This window comes from Myotis brandtii, unplaced genomic scaffold, assembly GCF_000412655.1.
Source record: "Myotis brandtii unplaced genomic scaffold, ASM41265v1 scaffold1577, whole genome shotgun sequence".
Lineage (NCBI taxonomy): Eukaryota > Metazoa > Chordata > Mammalia > Chiroptera > Vespertilionidae > Myotis > Myotis brandtii.
The window spans coordinates 800,124-820,123 of record NW_005355741.1 but is presented as its reverse complement, the minus strand read 5'-3'; the positions used below and the strand labels follow the sequence as shown (position 1 = coordinate 820,123).

The following is a 20,000-nucleotide window of genomic DNA, read 5'->3' as shown; positions in this document are numbered from 1 at the left end:
GATGACCGGCCCAGCGTCTCTGCAATAAAGAGCCGGTTGTCTGCGGGGGGAGTGAACCCAAATCTGGCCACATGCAGATTAAACTACGGGGAGGAATGAAAACTAGATTAACATGTTCATGCCTAAGACCAGAAGATTATCAGGACATTTTACCTCTTTAAATCCCAATTTATAGGAGCCAGGGTTAAGTTTCGGAGTTTATATGTGGTGCGATTATCTGTTCCAGTTTACTTTCCTCCTCCGTATAGAAAAGACTCTCCTAGAAAGTACTGTGCTTAGCACAACACAGAGGTACTTGGGAGCCGGGAAATGGTTTGAAATGTGCTGGTACACAACACCACAAGGGAAATAGGCATCCAGTTGAAACTGGTCAAATTAGTAAATATTGGAAATTGTTTTGTTCTCATGGTAATTCTGCTTTAGCAATGTATACAAATGAAAATTTTGTGATAAACAGTATATATATTATTTATAACATATATTATATATATAATCCTATTGTTATACTTTGAAATTTTTTCTTTTTCTTTTCTTTTCTTTTTTTTTTTTTTTGGTTAATCCTCACTCGAGGATATTTTTCCATTGATTTTTAGAAAGTGGAAGGGAGGGGAGAGACAGAAAGAGAAAAACATCGATGTGAGAGAGAGACATCCCACAGGGCAGGAGATTGAGCTTGCAGCTGAGGTACATGACCTTGACCAGAATTGGCCCTTGACCAGAATCGAACCTTGACTAGAATTGAGCCTGGGACCCTTCAGTGTACAGGCTGAAGCTCTATCCAGCGATTCTCAACCTGTGGGTCCCAACCATCGGAAAACACATATAGCATATCAGATATTTACATTATGATTCATAACACTAGCAAAATTACAGTTATGAAGTAGCAACTGAAATAATTTTATGGTTGGGGGTCACCACAACAGGGGGACCTGTATTAAAGGCTCGCGGCATTAGGAAGGTTATAAGTTATCCACTGAGCCAAACTGGCTAGGGCTACTTTGAAACTTCTTGAACAAGATTTGCTTTCTTAGAAGTGCCTAACTACCATTGTTAGTTGAGCAAATTATCTGTAATTGAGTAATTATCTGTAATTCAAAAATTGAAATTTGATCGAAGCACACAACTATTTATATAGACATTGTATAGTGTCACCTGGGTACCCACTAGTAGTACTGGACACTAAAATGACATTTTCCTACAGCTCCAGCAACAACAACTTACTCAGTCAATCACCAGAACATATCTTCTATGACCAGTTGTATAACTCTTACTAAATGGGTGTGTCGTAAACTTACCACCTGTGAGGCCAGACAATGTGCAATGGTCTTTGTTGATCATCAACCCGACTCAAAATGTCATACGGATTTTGCTGATTTTCCCCATGACGAGAGCTGGAATTATCTGACGAGTCACACGTTTTCAAGTATGGCTCCTGCGTCAGTGAGCTCCCCAGGCTCTCTTGTTGTGCCGCGTCACAAGGTCCAGACTCTGGCTCAATGTGATCCAACACATTCTCGAAACTTCCCTGCTCCTGCCTGGAAGGAAGGGCCGTGGATGGAGCGGCACCGCCGTTTCCTTTAAGGTTGAGCATCTTCTGTAAGTGGGCTGCTTTATGCTTGGGCACGAATCTGTTATGAAAAGGAAACGCAAGAGTCTTTCAGCAAAGATACTATTTAAAATGTACCCTTGACCTTCCTGTAAGGACGTGATGATGATGTCTAAAACTGAGAAAAAATAAAGACGTAACAAAAATTCCAGAAAAAGAGCAAAAAGTAGCAGCCATCAAGAGAAAGTTCAAAAGTTTGAAACTGGACCCGATTGTCTTTGAACAGCTTCCAAAGAATGTCAGTGGCTATAAAACTTGCAGTGCACACACAGAAAGTGAAACAGCAAAGGTTTCCAGTCTTCCTCACTCATCTTCTGGAGCTCACTTCATGTTCCAAGTCGCCATATGCCCCGGGGCTCACTTTCAATCTCAGTTCATTCTCTTATCAAAATGCTTGACACTTTCTGGGTTAACACTGGGCATTTCTGCGCACATGACTTTCTGTATTCCTGCCCACTTGCACACACTTTCGTCCACATCGACCCTGCTAATATTTTGTGAAGTATGTGTGAGATTACCGAAGGTAGAAGCATCTACGTAAAATGAAATCGAGGAGTTCATCATCATTTGGGGAGCAACCCAGCGGTGCTTAGAAAAGACAGGGTGGGAGACAGGTGTGAACCACCAGCTAACCTTGGGGCGGGGGGGACACAGTATGTAAAGAACAGACACAAGCTTTCCAATCCGGGAACTAGAGATCAGTTCTGACTTAGGACTTAGTACAGCCTGAGTCTTAGTGGAGGATTTAGAGAGGCAGAGAGGTGGGGTTCTGGATTGAGGAACTGCACGGCCAGAGGGAAGGGATGTGAAAGAACATGAACCCCTCAGGGAATGATATGCAGCCCAAAGAGGATGCTCCAGGCCCTGGGGTCCGAGGTCTAGAGGGGCAACTGGGCCAGATACAAGGGCTTTCTGAGTCCCCTGCCCATCCAGAGACTCAGCCCCGCCCCTGAATTGCTGAATGAGTGAAGAAATGGAGAGTACATACGTTTAAGAGGTAGGTGAGGATTAGGAACCAGGGAAGGGGAGCAATAAGGAGTAACTGGAAAAGTAGGAAGTGAATCTGAGGAGTAATATCTCACAATTGAAGTGAATTAAGAGCCCCAAAAGAATGTGTACTAGTAAAAAGGGTGTAAAACATTACAGAGGTGCCATAGCACCGGAAACCAGGAGTTTTGGGCCTTGATACGTAGTGGATCAGTGCCTACTCCAAGGGCGGTTCCGATGGAGGGAGCAGGCAGAAGTCGGACTGAAGGTTAGGGTATGTGCACACGAGGGGGCGGGCACAGAAAGAGAGCGAAAGAGGACAGCAAGGAAGGCAAGGCAAATTCTTCTTAATAGGACACGTGTGCACAGGGTAGTACTAGGGCTCCCTTTCAGACACCTGCTAGGGACAGGAGCAGGATGAAAAAGGGCTTCAGGTGGGAGGTGTGGCACCTAATGTGTGCCACCAAAGCATTAGGAGAGGTCATCTTTCAAGAGAGGCGGGCAGAGGGGGGGATGGAGTTTAAGAAGTGAGCTGAGCCTGGCTGGTGTGGCTCAGTGGTTGAGCATCAACCCATGAACCAAGAGGTCACTGGTTCAATTCCCAGTCAGGGCACATGTCCAGGTTGTGGGCTTGATCCTCAGTAGGTAGTCAATCAATGTTTCTCTCGCATCAGTATTTTTATCTCTCTATCCCTCTCCCTTCTTCTCTCTCTCTCTCTAAAAAAATCAGTAAAGACATATGTTTTAAAAAAAGAAAGCTGAGAGATCAGAACCTTCTCTTTGGAGAGGAGTGGAAGGGAAGAGGGCTTTCACTAGTTCTCAAAGTGGGGCCCGATGAGCAACACTAAGGAGTGGTTGGGGGGGAGTCCCCTGACTGCTGGAAACACACTCTGGCTGTCATACGCTGTGTATATTCCAGAATCAAAAAGCTTACTTGGGGGAGAGGGGCTTCTGTGCTTGTTTCATAAAGCCTTTTGAGACCTGAATATATAAGGAGCCCCTTCCAACAAGACATAAGTAGACACAGAATGGCACTAACCCTCTTGGTATGCCCTAATAAAGTAAATTAATTCTTTATTTACAATGGAAAGGAACTTGGGCATATGCGGATTACAACTTCAGATCTCACAGGTGCAAAATATGTAAGGGAACTAACCAACTTTCTTCTGATACAAATTCAAAATACTGAGGAAATGCTAAAGAATTAAAAATCAATTGCTCATTGATCAATACAAAAATTAAAAAAAGAGTATAACAATATCTTCAACTTCTCCTAAACAAGTGGAACAAACAGTAAGAGAAGGAACATCTGTACACATCAGCAAAACAACAATAAAGCAAGTGAGGGGACCTGCTTGTTTAAGTCAGATAAGGAATGCCAGGGAAGCTTACAAAAGATTTTAACAGAATTACAAGCTCAGTGCACGAAAAAGTCACAATTTAGAAAAAAAAGTTGATGAGCATTAAAACAACATATCTTCCTTTTAGAAAACAGTATCATGACCCAGCTCACTCATAAAATCCATTTACAGGGTCCAGCATGTAAGCAAAATTGCAAATTAAAAGGGACCAGAGGTTGGCTAAAGGGTGGTAAACAATGGGAATTGGTAACTGACAGGAAATTTAGCTGTGGGCAAGGTGCTAGGCCTGCTTTTAGTCAACACGTTTCCTAAACATTCTCAAGGATGAACAGAAACCCATGCTCACACAGGCTGTGATGACTGACTTGATAGATGGTGGTGAATGAGGACCCAGAACGATGCTGAATATAAATATGAGCAGTAACACAAAACTCCACTTCCCCGTGTGATGAAATTGCCAAAATAAAAGTCAACCTGAATGCAAACAGAGCACGTGGCAAGCACCATGGTGATGGCCTGGGGCCGACAGGGCGAGCCTGTGCTGATCAGACCAGGAAACTGATAGCCCCTTAGTTACAGATTACAGTGAACAGGGAGGGAAGACACCACGTCTGAGGGGACAGAATGCTGTGCGGATGCGGGTTTCATCTGGGCCACCTGATAACTGTATATATTTGAAAATTAGAGAGTTCTTCGAAGAGCAATAATAATGATTAAGGCAATGGAAGAATTGATTTATGAGGATAGATTAAAGGAGCTAAATATGAATAGCTTGGCTAAGTGACGACTAGAGGGGTACATAATAGGAGTCTCTAAGGAAAGAGAATAATTATTTAGCCTGCTACAAGGGGGTACAACTAGGAGTAATGAGATGAAATTAAGAATAGGAAAATTTAAGCTGAATTTCAAGAAAAAACCCCTGACGGTATAATTTATTAGCTCATGGAATAAATTCCCTATGGAAATGCTATAGCTAGGGAAAATAATAGGACTGGACAAAATACCAATAAATAATATAGATAATAATCCATTATTTGAAAGAAGGTGGTTACATGCTATGCATTCCTTGTGTATAATATCTTCTCATATTTTAATAGTCTATTTATATATAGTAATTGTTACCCAGAGGAGTATTTAGTCAATGAGCTAAATCTAAGAAGAAATATGTCCTTTAGTGAGGGGAGTTGAAATCACCTTAGTTGCCATGTTTCAGCAGTAGTCAGCTGAAATAACTTTTTACTCCTTTGTTTCAGCCGAATTGATCTTGAAGTAGCTGGACAAATGTATCCATTTTCCAGAAAACAGAACACAACAAATAAAACAACCCTCATCTACCACCCCACACAGAGTCCATTGCAGTAGTCAGCTGAAATAACTTTTTACTCCTTTGTTTTAGCCGAATTGATCTTGAAGTAGCTGGACAAATGTATTCATTTTCCAGAAAACAGAACACAACAAAATAAAACAACCCTCATCTACCACCCCACACAGACTCCATCGCTTCTTGGTGCCACGAAACTCTTTTTTTCATAGACGCGTTCCATATAAATTTATTGCCATAATAGAAATAAAAAAAACTTTATTCCAGCTTTTCTAAACGTAGCTCTATGGTCAATTACTTCACATCAATACCCAGATCAAACAGGCATAATACTAACAAGCGGTTTGCTTCATAATAGTCACCACACTAATTAACCCATCCAGAACATTCTTAATCAGATGCTATTTGTAATGTACAGTTAAGAGGAGCTTGGCAATAAATGGTGCCAGGCTAAAAAAGAAAAGAAAAGAAAAGAAAAGAACACCTTCCTGAGGGCGGGGGTGGAGGGAGAAGCTTTTCTACAAAACTGGGCAGAGTGTCTGTCCGGGTTAACCCAATGACGGGACTATGCAAACAGGCACCAGTCTGAAAACTCCTCTCTCCTGCTCTGCTCCAACTCAGATGCAGGTGCTGATGAGAAGAGGAAGAGCCCACATAGGAGTGAAAGAGTCAGAAGAACACCACAGAGCTGCCTTTTAACGCATATGCTGTTCACTATTTAACAATCCCCCATTTTTCCTTCAAGAAATGCTACTGCCCACAGAACATCTTTGAGTCTGTTTTTACTTTCAGAAATATCCTGATTACTATAATAATCACTTCTAATCTGTTATTAGCCATGGGACCCCACCCGCAACTTTTTTCCAGCCAATAGTCAATCTGTGCAACAGCAGTAGTCTACCTACTGTGCAACCTCTTCTATCAAACGCCCGTCTTCCTCTCACCTCTGCCCCCTGACATGGCTCCAGAGCCACTGCCACAAAAAGATTGAGTTGGACAATCTTTAAAGACACAGCTGGAGTGAGTACTATCTAGACCTACATTTGATTGCTTCCCGAACCCCTACGTCTAAACAAACACAGCTAGAGCTGAATCTATAGGAAGGGCCAAAGGCCTCATTCAGATTAGTCAAGGAAAGACTAAATTTGAGAGAAGCATTAAAGGCTGTCATGATTGATGGCAAACACAGGAAATGCTCCAAGCATCTTAGTTATTTCTGCTGAAGTTTAGATGCTACAGTCTGTGTAGTTGACTAACAGAGGTAGTCAAGAGGAAGGTGTTAAGACAAAGTAAGGCAATTTAGGATGTTAATATTGATTCATCTGTTGTTGAAGAGAATGTCATGGCTGAAATGTATGTCATGGTGGTATATACTGCCTACAAATGTCTTTTTGAGAGATTTCAATAAAAAGAATACAGTGAGTTCAACCTATAGAATCTTTGAAATAATACTAACAGATAGAGTCCTCAAGACAGAGATTCTGAATAGCCTTGCTTCTCAGACCAGATTTGGAAGACAACATAGGGGGGAAAAGATGCACAGAGAGTGTAATTGACCAAAGATTATTCCAAACTGGAGTCAGTGAAGAAAGAAGATGGCATTAGCAACGAGGTGAAGGAAACCAGCCTGCATATGGGTTAGGCAAGGAGAGGAAGCTGACCAAGCTCAGCCTACAGCTCAGGCTTGGGGAGGGAGAACAGTATGGCTACTGTGTTGTATCCTTTAGGCAGGGGTTTTACACGCTGTGTTTTGTGCAGTGCTACTTCCACGGGGCATGTGTAGGTGTTGTGCTAGAGAAGGTTATGTGAGAAAACAAGTTTGGAAAATGCTGGGTTAAACAAAGTCAAACACTTCTTCACTGTAGAACTTCCCAGAGCACACGCTAATGTGCACTATAAATATGTCCACTCATTCATTCCTTGGCTCATTTAATAACTACTCATTGAGTATGTATTATGTGATGGGAACATTGTGGCTGGTCCCAAACTTGACACCTAAACTTGAACAAGTAACCCCCCACTCCCACCCCAGCTGACTCAAGGAGGCACCTTAAGAATTAATATTCAACAAAGGATAGTCTGGGAAACATTATGAAACACTGTTTGAGAAGCTGGGAGGTATGCAGCCACAGCCAGTCTGAAAAGCAGGGGAGCCAAATGAGTGGAGGCATATTTTACATTTCAGGGATGGCAGAAGGAATGGGAAAGTGCATTCACATGAGAAAATGATGAAAGCCCCAACCAAAGGCCATCCACCAAGGCCACACATCAGTAGACCAAAGGAAGTTTGAAAAAAATCAGGAGAACCTGTAAAAAAAAAAAATGACAGAAGACTGTATGGTTCAAGGCTAATATGGATGACAGCAGAAAAAAATATCATTCTCTTTTATCACAGCGATTTCTGTGAATTCCTGGATAGAAACCATATTGAGAATTGAAGAGAAAGGAAATGGGAATCAAAGATAAGTAACTTTTCCAAAACCAACTGGGAAGACACATCCCGGCAGTTCAGTGATCTAAGTTCTTGGGTGATTTATAACCAAAACTATTCATTGTTTCCAAGCAATGTGTTGGAAATTAATTACAAAATTAACATTTTTAGAATTTAGCCACATAAGCAAATATCCAAGATAATTAAAAAATCATGCTAGCCCACATGTGTCCAATATATCACTTATATGGTAAGCAGATTTATATAAACCTATAAAGTTTGAAAGTAAAAATCTTGATCTAGTGTTCTCATGTGGACACATACACCCCTTATACCTCTTGCCACACTATCTTTACTAAATAAAGGAATCACAAGCAAAAACAAAAACAAAAAAAAACCACCCCACACACATCGTAATTAAAACTAGATGTTTGGAGATCACAACATTAAACAGGAAGATGTGTTCTTGGTGGTTGGTTGTAGGATGGCTGCTCTTCTTTCCTCGGGATGTCTAAAAGCTAATACTCCTAAAATAGAGGGCACATGTCTACGAAGGCTGTTTCAATAAGAAACTCCTGGCAGGACATTCTTTGAACAAACGCGAATCACAGATGAGTCCATCGCAAGCCACAAGCACACAGCACAAACGCTTTGGGAGAACGGCCATGCGCCACCACGTGCTGGTCAGGCCACGTCGTTTCCACGTTCAGCATTTGGTGCCTGACCAGCTTTCTTCTCCCATGGTGCAAACTTGAAAAGCCAACGTTAAATATTGATGCAGTCTGTGAGGGGATACTGGGCAAGACAGTCTTGCTTGGACTACAAAGAATCTGTTTTGTGACAAGATGGCAAAGTAGGACCCACCGAAACTTGCCGCAGTTAAAGTTAACAAGCAAATGCGATGCAGTTGCCTGAGAAATGCACGCCCAAACTAAACGCAACTTGGTGGGCACCAGGCTGCCTCCTTAGCCACGTCTGGCCCCAGAGATGACATGTTCGGTGAAGGCAGCATCTTCCCTGAAGGCTGCCCTCAAGGGAAGCTTCAGCCTCCTGCCTAAGGTCCAACGTTTTCTGATTTCTGTCCTTTAAATAGCTGGGATGCAGGGCTGTCATAGGAAAAGATGGTTCCTCTGAGCCTGTTCCTTTCATGAGCCTATTCTTTATTTTTACTTCCCAGAATCATTTCTGAAAATCATTTGTGAAAATCGAACACTTTCCATTGACCTAATTTATACCATTTGTTGGCATGGCCTCTTCTGACAACAGTTATTGTGATTAGTACTATTTAACTAAGGTAAGTGAGCCTCAATTCCCCATGCTCTCTTGATTTCAAAGGGCTGTAGATTGTATACATTGCTAATTTAACTGCAAACTAATATGAGCAGTTTGTCTTGTGCAATTTTATAAAATCCCTTTAAACACCTTTAACATACTCCTCCCAACACAAAATTTCAGGTCCTTATAAATGTATGAGAATGAGAAACCTACCTTGCATGTTGATAGAAATAATTTTTATCAAATTCAGAGCTGTTCTTGTGAACATACATATGCTTATTGTTCATGCGCTCCCCTCCTCCAAAAACAGAGCACTCTCAGAACAGCAACAAACCCTCTAGTTTATACAAGGTTTACTACAGTAATTCAACACAGTAAGCAAAGTTGTAGGCTAAACTGCAAAGCAGAAATCTTAATTTTCCTACCTCCACTTTAAGCATTCTCCACCCAATGGTGGTTAATGCCCTAAGATTCTTATATTACTTTCTGATTCCCCACCCTCTGCCCACCCCCAGCCCCAGCAAGCATCTCCTTGCATCCTAAATTGCAACTAAGCCCCGCTGTGCATCCAGCCCTGATCATGCCCTGCTCTCCATTGCTGGTCTTGCTGGGAACTAAGCTTCAGTTCCCACAATGTATCAATCACCTTCCATGCTCAATGTGTTACGCCCTTCCAAAGGGGCAATACCTAGTTCAAGGGAATTGATCACAATAGAGGAATTGCAGGTACCACAGGAAGCTTATGAGAAAGATTATTTTGGGAGAACCGGTGGAGAGAAATCTCTGTGAAGCACCGTAAGCAAATCCACTCAAAGGAGAGGGCAGGGTGAAGAGGGGAGGCCCAGGCTGCATCGGTACCTGGGATAGCACTGGCACCTCCTGTGTTTGGGGAGTTATTCAAATCACTCACTTTCTCTGAACTTCAGTTTCCTAATCTATAAAATGGGGTGATATCTGTTTCTGCAAATTTATTGAGAGGATTAAAAAAGAGAACATGTGTTGGAGATGACATGTAAAGTAGTCGAGTAAATCCAAGTAAATTTGCCATTCCCTTGCTCCTGCATGTGATATCCACACTTATGGAGTTCTTCCTAATGCCGTAACTGGGCATTTTCAAGATGGTCAGTGCATGAGTCACTGAGTTAAGTCAGTAACAAATATTCATTCAACAAATATTTAAGCTCCTTCTATCTGCAAGAGCTTATGTCTGCATTTACAACGCTTTCAGTGAGCATCTAGTAACATTTCACACTGACGTAGTTTGGCCTCTTAGCCCCTCAAATTGTAAAGTATCCACATCACCTTTAAACCAAACTGTGTTTACTGATGCCATTATGAAAATGATCTAATTTTAAAATTCAAACTTAATACCTTGCTCAGCACTTGTTTCCTTAATAGCTCAGAAGCAAAGCTTTAAAACTTGCTACCCATTTACCTCACTTAACTTATTGATAGTAAATAAAAAAGGAAAACGTTCCCCGATGTGGATGTGAAGAAATCTCTTCCAAGGAAGAGGAAGTAGCTGTTTCACATGCACACACTCAGCAGGCTGCTTTGTAGGCATTTACCTTGTTGGCAAGTAAATGTTCTCACTACCCTGGGAATCCCAGGTCTGCTACAGCACCAACAAAGCAGTGAAGGGAACTCCAGAAATAAGCTCTAATCATGTGTTCTGTTCCTTGACATTTTGTTTGAAAGCCAGTAGTTGGGGAATTCTGAAAGCACAATGGGACAATTGGCTGGCACTAAAGAAAGGATCACTTTCTTCTGTCCAAACAAATACAAGCATTCCCCTGTGACAGTGTTCCCAATGGGATAATGTCCTTCAGAGCATGACATCATTGTACTTGCATTGGGTTCCCTCCAAATTCCTATGTTGAAGCCTTAACCCCTATATCTGGAGATAGACAGGGGCTTTAGGAGGTAACCAGGGTTAAATGAGGTCATAAGGATTGGACCCTAATCTCACAGGACTGTGACCTTATAAGAAGAGTAAGAGATCCCTCCTGTTCACTCTCCTTCCCTATCTCCATTCCCACCACCACAGGTGAGGATGCAGCCAAAAGGTAGCCATCTGCAAGCTAGGAAGAGAACCCTACTCAGAACCAACCCACTGGCACCCTCATCTCAGACTTCCAGGCTCTAGAACTGTGAGAAAACATCTTTCTGTTGTGTAAACGACCCAGTCTATGGTGTGACTAATGCCACAGCAGCATGAGATGACTAACACGACTGGAGACTGTTATGGAGAAAGCAGAAAGGGTCAACACTGTGTCAGGAAAACCATGGAGTAGGAGGTCCTGTGTTTATGTTGACAGACACTGACAAGGGAATATTATAAAAGAAGAGAGAGCTGACTATCAAATGTGATAAGAAAATGTAGATGATAAAAAGGAGACACTATTTGTGAATTTTCTTGTGAAGCAAAATGTTACTTCTTTAAATTAAATATAAAGTTTCACAATAGATAACTGAGTTCTAGAAAAGGAATTTCTCTGAACATTTTGCTTGGTTGTGAATAAAGTCATTAATCTCTCTAAACCTGGGTTTTCTCATCTGTTCAATGAGAATGAGGCCATTCCTAGACTTTTCCAGTTCCTAGGATTAACATATCTAATAAAATTTCCTGATTATTTTACAACTAGAGGCCCAGTGCACGAAATTCGTGCACGAAATTCATGCACGAGGGAGGGGGTCCCCTCAGCCCAGCCTGCACCCTCTCCAATCCAGGACCCCTCAGGGGATGTCTGACTGCCGGTTTAGGCGGGGATTGGGCCTAAACTGGCAGTCAGACATCCCTCTCACAATCTGGGGCTGCTGGCTCCTAACTGCTCACCTGTCTGCCTGCCTGATTGCCCCTAACTGCCCCACCACCAGCCTGATCACCCTTAACCACCTCTGCCTGCCAGCCTGATTGCCCTACCTGCCCCCCCCCCTTGCTGGCCTGATCTCCCCTAACTGCCCCCCCTCCGTTGGCCTGGTCACCCCTTACTGCCCACCCTGCCGGCTGGTCGTCCCTTACTTCCCCCTCCTGCCAGCCTGGTCGTTCCTAACTGCCCCCCCCCGCCTGCCTGGTTGCCCTTCACTGCCCCCTCTGCCAGCCTGGTTGCCCCCAACTGTGCCCCCCGCTGGCCTGGTCACCCCACACAGCCTGCTGTTTGGTCATCCCTCTGGTTGTTTCGGTCATGACGGCCCCTGGCTTTTTATATATTAGGATTATTACTAAGGGGCTAAATGGCATACTGGGTCAAGCAGCGCTCTCAGGATATTGTTTGTTTTCAAATTCAGGGCCTATCACTTATTAGTTGACTTGGAGAAAAGGGGCTTTTGTCTAAGTATCAGTTACCTCATCTGGAAAATGGAGATAATACTAAAGCTGCCTTGCAGAATTATGTTTTCCCATGCTGCTAGGAAAATGGTAAGAACTCAGTAAACACAGTTATTTTTTATTGTTGATGATAATGGTGAAGATCCTCATCATTATGTTGTCATTGTTACTGAAGAGAGAACTCAGCATTGTTACTAAAGAGAGAACTCAACATTCTAAACACTTTGGTCTCTGGCCACACTGGCCTTTCCATAGTTAAGCCTACTTTATGAATCACAGACCCATGCCTTCTTAAAGATGTATTTTTCTTAACTCTTACAAATTATACTTTAGCCGTCCTTATTAATTAATTAATTTGTTTATTTTTGGAGGTGTTACATACAAAGAAATTTCTCAAAACCCTGCTACAATCCCTCTGGTCCTCTGTATTCACACTGGGCCATCTTGAACTTTCAGATTAAAGGCAGGTATTTTAATATGTTACCGTATTTTCATTTGTATACCAATCAAAGACTTGTACTCATGCTTAGAGGCACAGTAATTACAAAAAGGTCCAATGTTATGAATAAAAAAAAATTCCTCCCTTTCTATTTTGCTTGTTTCCTGTGGTACTTTTTTCTACCTTTCACTTTTCCTTGTGTTTCCTTTTACTCCTTCATTTTTTTTTTCTAACTGAGCGGTTCCATCCTTTCCCTTCTTAAAACTGCATAAACCAAGAAAGTAAAACCAGGAAATTTAAAACATCAGTTTCCAGGTCTCTGAAGCATGAACAGATGGGCATCAAAAATCCAGTCCTTTTATTTTCTTTTTCATTTGCCCATCCACAACCTGAATAAATCAAAATTACCAGCAAATACAACTTCGAACACAACCCTCTCTTCTTCATTCCCACATTAAATGCTACAGCACTAAGTATTGATTCACTTCAAGTTCTGATTTGATTGCTGTCTAATTTTTAAGCCACAGAAACGAGCTTTATTCCAAACTAATGTTACAACATACAATTCTGCTAATTTTACATTTGAAACAAAGCCTTTATGTGTACCAAGTGAGTGTACAAACACTAGTGCTTCAGGTGTTTCCAGTTTCCAGAGTTTCTACGTGTGGAGAAAGGAGAGTGAAAAGGTAACAGGTGGGTAGATTGTTGGGCTATTACTGGAATGTACTCAAGGCTTTGAAGGTTAAGAAAGGCCTGAATTACTTGGTCAAAATCTGAGTGAGAAAGGTTCAGAGGGAAAAACACTCATTCACCATTGAAGAAACCTGCAGTGCCTACCATGTGCCAGGCAAACAGGTGCCCTGATGAGACTCACAACGTGGTGGATGCTGGACCAGGAAGAACTGGGTATCATGACTGTGAGAGCCCAGGCCTGGAGAGGGGTTAGTGCCAAGGAAGGCTCCCTAGAGAAGGTGACCTTTCAGCTGGGACCGCAATGATGATTCGGAGTCATCCAGGTGTGGGAGTGACAGGTGGGCATCTGCAAAGGACCTGCAGAGAAAGCATGGTCCAGGGGAAAATGTAAAATAGGGCCAGAGCCTTAAGTAGGTGTGGATAGGAGTGAAGGGGATGGGGGCTGGTAAAAAATAAGGCCTAAGAAATAACCAGGGGAGGCCTTTCTGCCCTTCATAACATAAGTGAAGGTTTGGAGCCCTTTGTGAAGTTTCCAGTCAGAGTGGGTGCAAATAGAATACTGACTGCAGTGTGAAGAAAGGATTGGGGGAAACATGGTGGAGCAAGGGCCAATTTTCAATCCCCCATGGCTTCTGCCTCTCCACTAAAATAATGGCGTGGGAATTTTTAATAAGGCATGGACTTTCAAGGATGAAGATAAAAACTGAGAAAGATGATAACAGAAAAGAAATGTCAGCTGAATTTCAGGGGACAGGAAGCAGATGGATATGTTTTTGAGCGGAGAGAAGGGGGAGCGTGTCTATAAGCACAGGTGACTTTGCCTGTGCATCTGGGTTAGCCAAGAAGCAGCAGCTCATTTGCTCTAGAGAAACTCCAAAAGGCTCAGGAATTGGACACACCAGGTGCCTCTGGAGATGCACTTGCAGAGCAGAACTGAAAACAGAACTGGTAGCAATTCTCCACCAAGCGACCTCAAACCTTCCGATAACCTCCCCAAGTCCATGCAGCCAGGCAACTACCTCCCCTCTCCACCTATCTCCCACCTCAATGCCGGACAGGTGGCTTCTTCACGAGAGGGCTGACCTACAGAGACCAGGCAAGGCTGAAGGAGAGGTGAGGGAAACTGAGTGTAAGTGAGCCCATTTATCAGTGAGGCCTCTTGGCGCCCTTCCCCAGTTGGCTGCCAGACGGCTGGGGATTCCCCTTCAGGAGATGAGGGGAGCCTCTCTGGAAACCAACTGGACTGACCTAGTGACACCAAGACAACAAGATAATGAAGCCCTGTTTGTTCACTGTCCTATGAGAAAGGTTACTAGTCAGCAAGGCCTGTTTCTAAAGTTCTAATCATCTCACACAAAGATCATCAGGAGCCAGGTCATCAGACATTTGAGGAAGACTTTTAACACAAAATAAATATGACAAAGCAAACAAGCATCAAAAAGGAATTTGGAAGCAACTGAGACAACAGGGAGAGTAGAAAAGTTCTTTTTAAACATCCCATAATATCCATACTGATAAAACAAAATGTTGGGTCCATGGTGGGGAAAATAGGATACAACAAGAAAAGATATCAAAGAACCAAAAAAAGAGTGCTTGCAAAGAAAAATATCGTAACTTTTAAAAAAAATCAATAGAAGTGTTGGGAGATAAAGTTGAGAAAACCTTATAGAAAGAAGAACAAAAATAGAAATTAACAGGAAAAAGAAATAGAAGAGAACAAACTTTGGTTTGTTCAACCTAAGGTTCAATAGTGACTAATAGGAATTGAAGAAAGTGAGTCCTGAGAAAATCATGGGGGAGAAAATAAAAGAAATATAAGAAAATTCTTTGTACTGAAGGAAATAAGTGCCCAGCATAAAAACGGAACAAAAATCCAATCCAAGTGGCATCACTATAGAATTTCAGAACCAGTAGAAAAGAAAATGTGAAAGCCTTTGGGAGAGCAACATAGGGAGTCACGTGCAAGGGATCAGAAAAGGACTGGAATCAGACTTCTCAACAGAAGTTCAAAAGTAGAAAACAATGGAACATTGCCTCAAACTTGTGAGGAACATGATTTTCAAAGAGAGCTCAAAACTCAGTCAAATATCAATTAAATGTGAGAGAGGATAATGTTGTTTCAGACATGCAAGGTCTTAAGGAATTTTAGCTCCCATACACATATCTTGAGGTATGCACCCCACTAACATGAGAAAGTAATACAAAAAGAGAAGGATGTGGAATTCAGGAAATAGTAGACTCCAGGGCCCAGAAAGCAACCAAAACAAACAGAAGCAAGATAATTAAGGCCTCCAGGATGGAAGTGTCTAAGAAAATAATGGAAATGACACATTTGCTGAAATGGCTAACCATATAAAAATGATGAAATTGGGGAATGAACCTGTGATAGTATTAACGAAACCAAGCAAATAAAACTAGTGCAATAATTAGCTCCAAGAAAAAGTGAAGCGTTGTTCAGGGAAGGAAACCGAATACAATGCTGCTCAACAGGGACCAGTTTTTACATCGCAACAATGCTAGAAACACAGAATATTTAATTAACTCAAAGTGGATACGCAAACATAATGGAAGGATAGGGTGAGGGAGAGAATGTGTGTGTGTGTGCACATGTGCAAGCTCATATTGTAAGAAAGCCAACTAAATCATTGTTTCTACTGGTATGGAGTCAATCGATAAAGAAGAGTTCATGTTAAAAATCTAGAAATAGCAAAAACAATTAAAAGTCTTGTTAGTCCTGTGGTACTGGAGAGGGAACTTAGGGTGTTAGTAGGACTGGAGAAAGGGTTTTTCCTTTGTATTACAGACCTTTCTTTGTACTTTCTGACCCTTTAAAACTAATTATATGTATTACCTTGAGAATTCTTTTTTTTTTTCTTTTTACAATCTCTGGAAATTTCTTGCCCAAATATCTTTGAATATTGCCTCTAATATTTTTCTCTAATTTTTCCTTCTGGAACTCCTATTAGACATGTGTTTTATGTTGTTCTTTATTTCTTAAGATCTAGCTTCCAGGTCACTAATTCTCTCTTCACACATGTCTAATACTTAACATATACACTGAGTTAATTGTTATTTAAATATTTTTTCTTGAATTTTAGAGAGAGGGGATGGGAAAGGGAGAGAGAGAGATAGAAACATCCATGTGAGAGTGAATCATCCATTGGCTGCCTCCTGCACACCCCCTACTGGGGGTGTAGTGCACAACCCGGGCATGTGCCCTGACTGGGAACCAGCAACCTTTCAGTACATGAGAGGAGGCCCAAACAATTGAGCAACACTGGCCAAGGCTCCACTGAGTTAATTTCAGTGAATATGTAAAAATTCTACTTAGTCCTTTAAAAAATATGCATAATTTTATAGCATTTTTATTTCTCATGTTTTCAATTTATTTTTATGCTACTTATTTAAAAAAAAATCTACTTTATGCTCCCTATCCAGAAGTTTTAGTATCTAAAGTTCTTAAAGGTCTAGTCCTACAGTAAATTTTTAGAGACAATTTCTGACTTTTTAAACTGGAACAGGTACTAGACAGGAAGCATCAGAAGAGAAGATTTTGAGGAGAGGGGGAGTGATGGTTAGTTCACATGTAGGCATTGATCATTATGCCTGGGGAGAGCTATAGATTCACCAAAGTGAGGCAATAAAGAAAGGTTTGCACCCAAGTTATATTCTTCCTTTAAAAAAACTCACCAGCTTCCTAAATTCCAGATATTTACTTAAACTATTTGATATAGAACGCCTACTCAAACTCAAATCTTTGCTGTTTTCGGAAAAATAATTTTTAAAAAATCCAACATTTTAGTGTATGATGGGTTTACCTCTTGTAAGCTTTTTAAGGAAATGTATGTTGGTTGTTTAAAGATCACACCAACCTAAGGTCATCTTTTAGGATATGCTGGTCAGTATTTTGAGGTTCAACATTATTTGCCGAGGAGTTGTTGTTGTTGTTTTTAAATATTTTCCACCTTGAAATATCTTTTCTTTGAATAGTGGGTTCATGAATATGGGCAAATATTTTCAGTAGGGACTTATATATCCACTCACAGTTTGTAGCAACATTATTGTGGATCATAATCACAGAGATGTACAAGTAGCTCTTTAAATACTAAGTGAGATATAAGTGGAAACTGTATACCTTTAACCACATAGTACATGTCTTAGGGAAAGTAACTATTCAATGGAGTTCTAATACAAAAACAAAAACAAAAAATTCTTGTAAATATTTAAAATGTAATTATTCCATAATTGAGACCGCATCTTTCTGGCATGGGCTATTCTAAAGTATAGCATAGGCCACCTGAACTGTCAATACATGCCCTCTTTATACACATTTAACACACAGTGATATAAGGCAGGGCAATACTGACTTCTAAGAGTGTCAAAAGCCAGGTTACTCGAGAACTGAAGATTAGTTTGGGAGTACAGATTGCAAATGGCCGGATGGCCCTGCAGCAACCTGCCGAAGGCCATTTCAAACCAATCCACGTGTAGATGTTATCCAACAGAGAATTACAGGCAACAAGGCAACGAGACACCAAAGTCTTACTATATTTTCTTTGTTAAACCAGAAATAAGATTTCAATTTTATAGAACTGGAGGTAGAACAAATCTTATACTCTACTTCCCTGCAGCAAATAAGTGAGCAAAATCCACTCTATTTGCCTCCCAGGTTTCTGGTCCACATTAGATGCTCACTGTGTACTTGCTGAAGGAATGCATGCCCTGGGATGAGGAAGTAGGAAGGGCTATGCATATGCTATTCCATACTCCTCTGGGTCCTCATTGTTTCTGTATACTGATGTGTGGTTTGGGAGTTGGGGTATGTTTTATTTAGGTGGTTTGCATATGTGAAGTAGAAAAAGGTAAGGCTGGTTGAAGGGTAATTATTTCTTGATGGAAGAATATAAAAAGTATAAACAGCTCAGCTATTGCTTACGCAAACTCAGCTCTTCAGTGCTGATCTACAATGCAAATACTATACAATATAAGGTTTCATTAAAGAGTGACTGTCACATCAACAGGAAAGAGAATGAAGGCCTGCTATGTGGTAGTATTAGTTATATTGAATTTGTTGTCACCACGATCAACAAAATACTGCTTTGAAAGACTACACACTGTGACATAGAAATAGCTTCGCATTACAGAGCACTCCTTTGATATCATTATTTTTTTCATATTACTGTAAGGGGGTTATACCTCTAGAAGTAATGAATATCCATTCATTGGTGGCTTGGGTCACTACTTAAAAAGCAATAAACTAATTAGAAAGCATCTTTAAAAACATCATCAATAATAACTGATGATTCATTTTGAGAGGAAAAAAAACATTAGAAATTATCATGATACATCCACAGCACAAAATAACTACGTCATATGATGAGAAATGGGACTCTTCCTATCATCCTTGCAGTACAACTGAGGTACTGACACCAAGAATTATACCTACACATGCTACACAGAGGCCTGCTCGACACACCCCTGCAGGACTTGCTCAAGGGAGAACTCCTGCCTCGAGACTCTTATACTTCACTCTCTAGCAGCCTAAATGTGAGGAGGAAATTCCTCGGAGTAGATGGGCTCCATGGGACCCACTCATAGAGATTTGGGGTGGTTGTCAGAAGGGGAGACTGGCATTTCTTTCTCCAAACAGGATGAATGCCAAGCTGCCCAAACTCAAAAGCCTGCTCCTCCTGTTCCTAGAACAGAGCTCAGAAGTGTCCATGGGAGAACCTACAGCAAGCCCCCTGAATATGGCATAGATCCTGCTGACAGCCCCATCTTCAAGATTCCCAGGTAGGAGGACAGTAAGAGGACAGATAGGAGGATGACTGAGGTTGTCCACACAGTGGGGCAAGAAGAATGGCAGCCATGGAAACAGACTCCACTTTCACCATGGGGAAGGAACAGGATCCTATTGTTTTCTCCCTGTGGTCCCTGTGGAGGGAAGTCATGCACTACTTCAAAAGGAATAGCGAAGTAAGCCAGTCAGAGAAAAATAAGTATCACATGACTTCACTCATATATGGAATCTAATGACCAAAATAAACTGATGAGAAAAAATAGATCCAGAGTCACAGAAGCATGGAACAGACTGTCGAACCTCAGAGGGCAGGGGAGGGTGGGAAAGATCAACTAATGAAATGGCATGCATATATATATATATATAAAGAGCCAGGGGCCATTGCATCAATCAGGCTGAGTGGGGCAACAAGGCCAGCAGAGGGGGGTTAGGGAGGGACGACCAAATGACTGAGCAGCAGGCTGCGTGGGGCGACCAGGCCAGCAGGGGGGTTAATGAGGGACAACCAAATGACTGAGCAGCAGGCTGTGTGAGGCAACCAGGCCGGCAGGGGGGCCAGTGAGGGGTGACCAGGCTGGTAGGTGGGGCAGTTAGGGGCGACCAGACTGGCATGGGTGGGCAGTTAGGGGTGACCAGGCCAGTATGGGGGGGGGCAGTAAGGGTGACCAGGCTGGTGGGGGGAGCAGTTGGGGGTGACCAGGCTGGAAGGGGGGCAGTTTGGGGTGATCAGGCAGGCAGGCAGGTGAGCAGTTAGGAGCC

General features: G+C 41.9%; 1 protein-coding gene across 3 annotated transcripts in view; it reads right to left on the bottom strand.

Annotated features, from left to right (window-relative positions):
* Positions 1–20,000, bottom strand: part of GTDC1 (glycosyltransferase-like domain containing 1) — a 315,044-nt gene that overhangs the window by 59,990 nt on the left and 235,054 nt on the right. For all 3 annotated transcript variants that reach the window (XM_005862021.2, XM_014536236.1, XM_014536237.1), the window contains one exon: positions 1,296–1,628. In XM_005862021.2, coding sequence (XP_005862083.1) covers positions 1,296–1,628 — 333 coding nt within the window. The remainder of the gene's footprint in view (positions 1–1,295; positions 1,629–20,000) is intronic.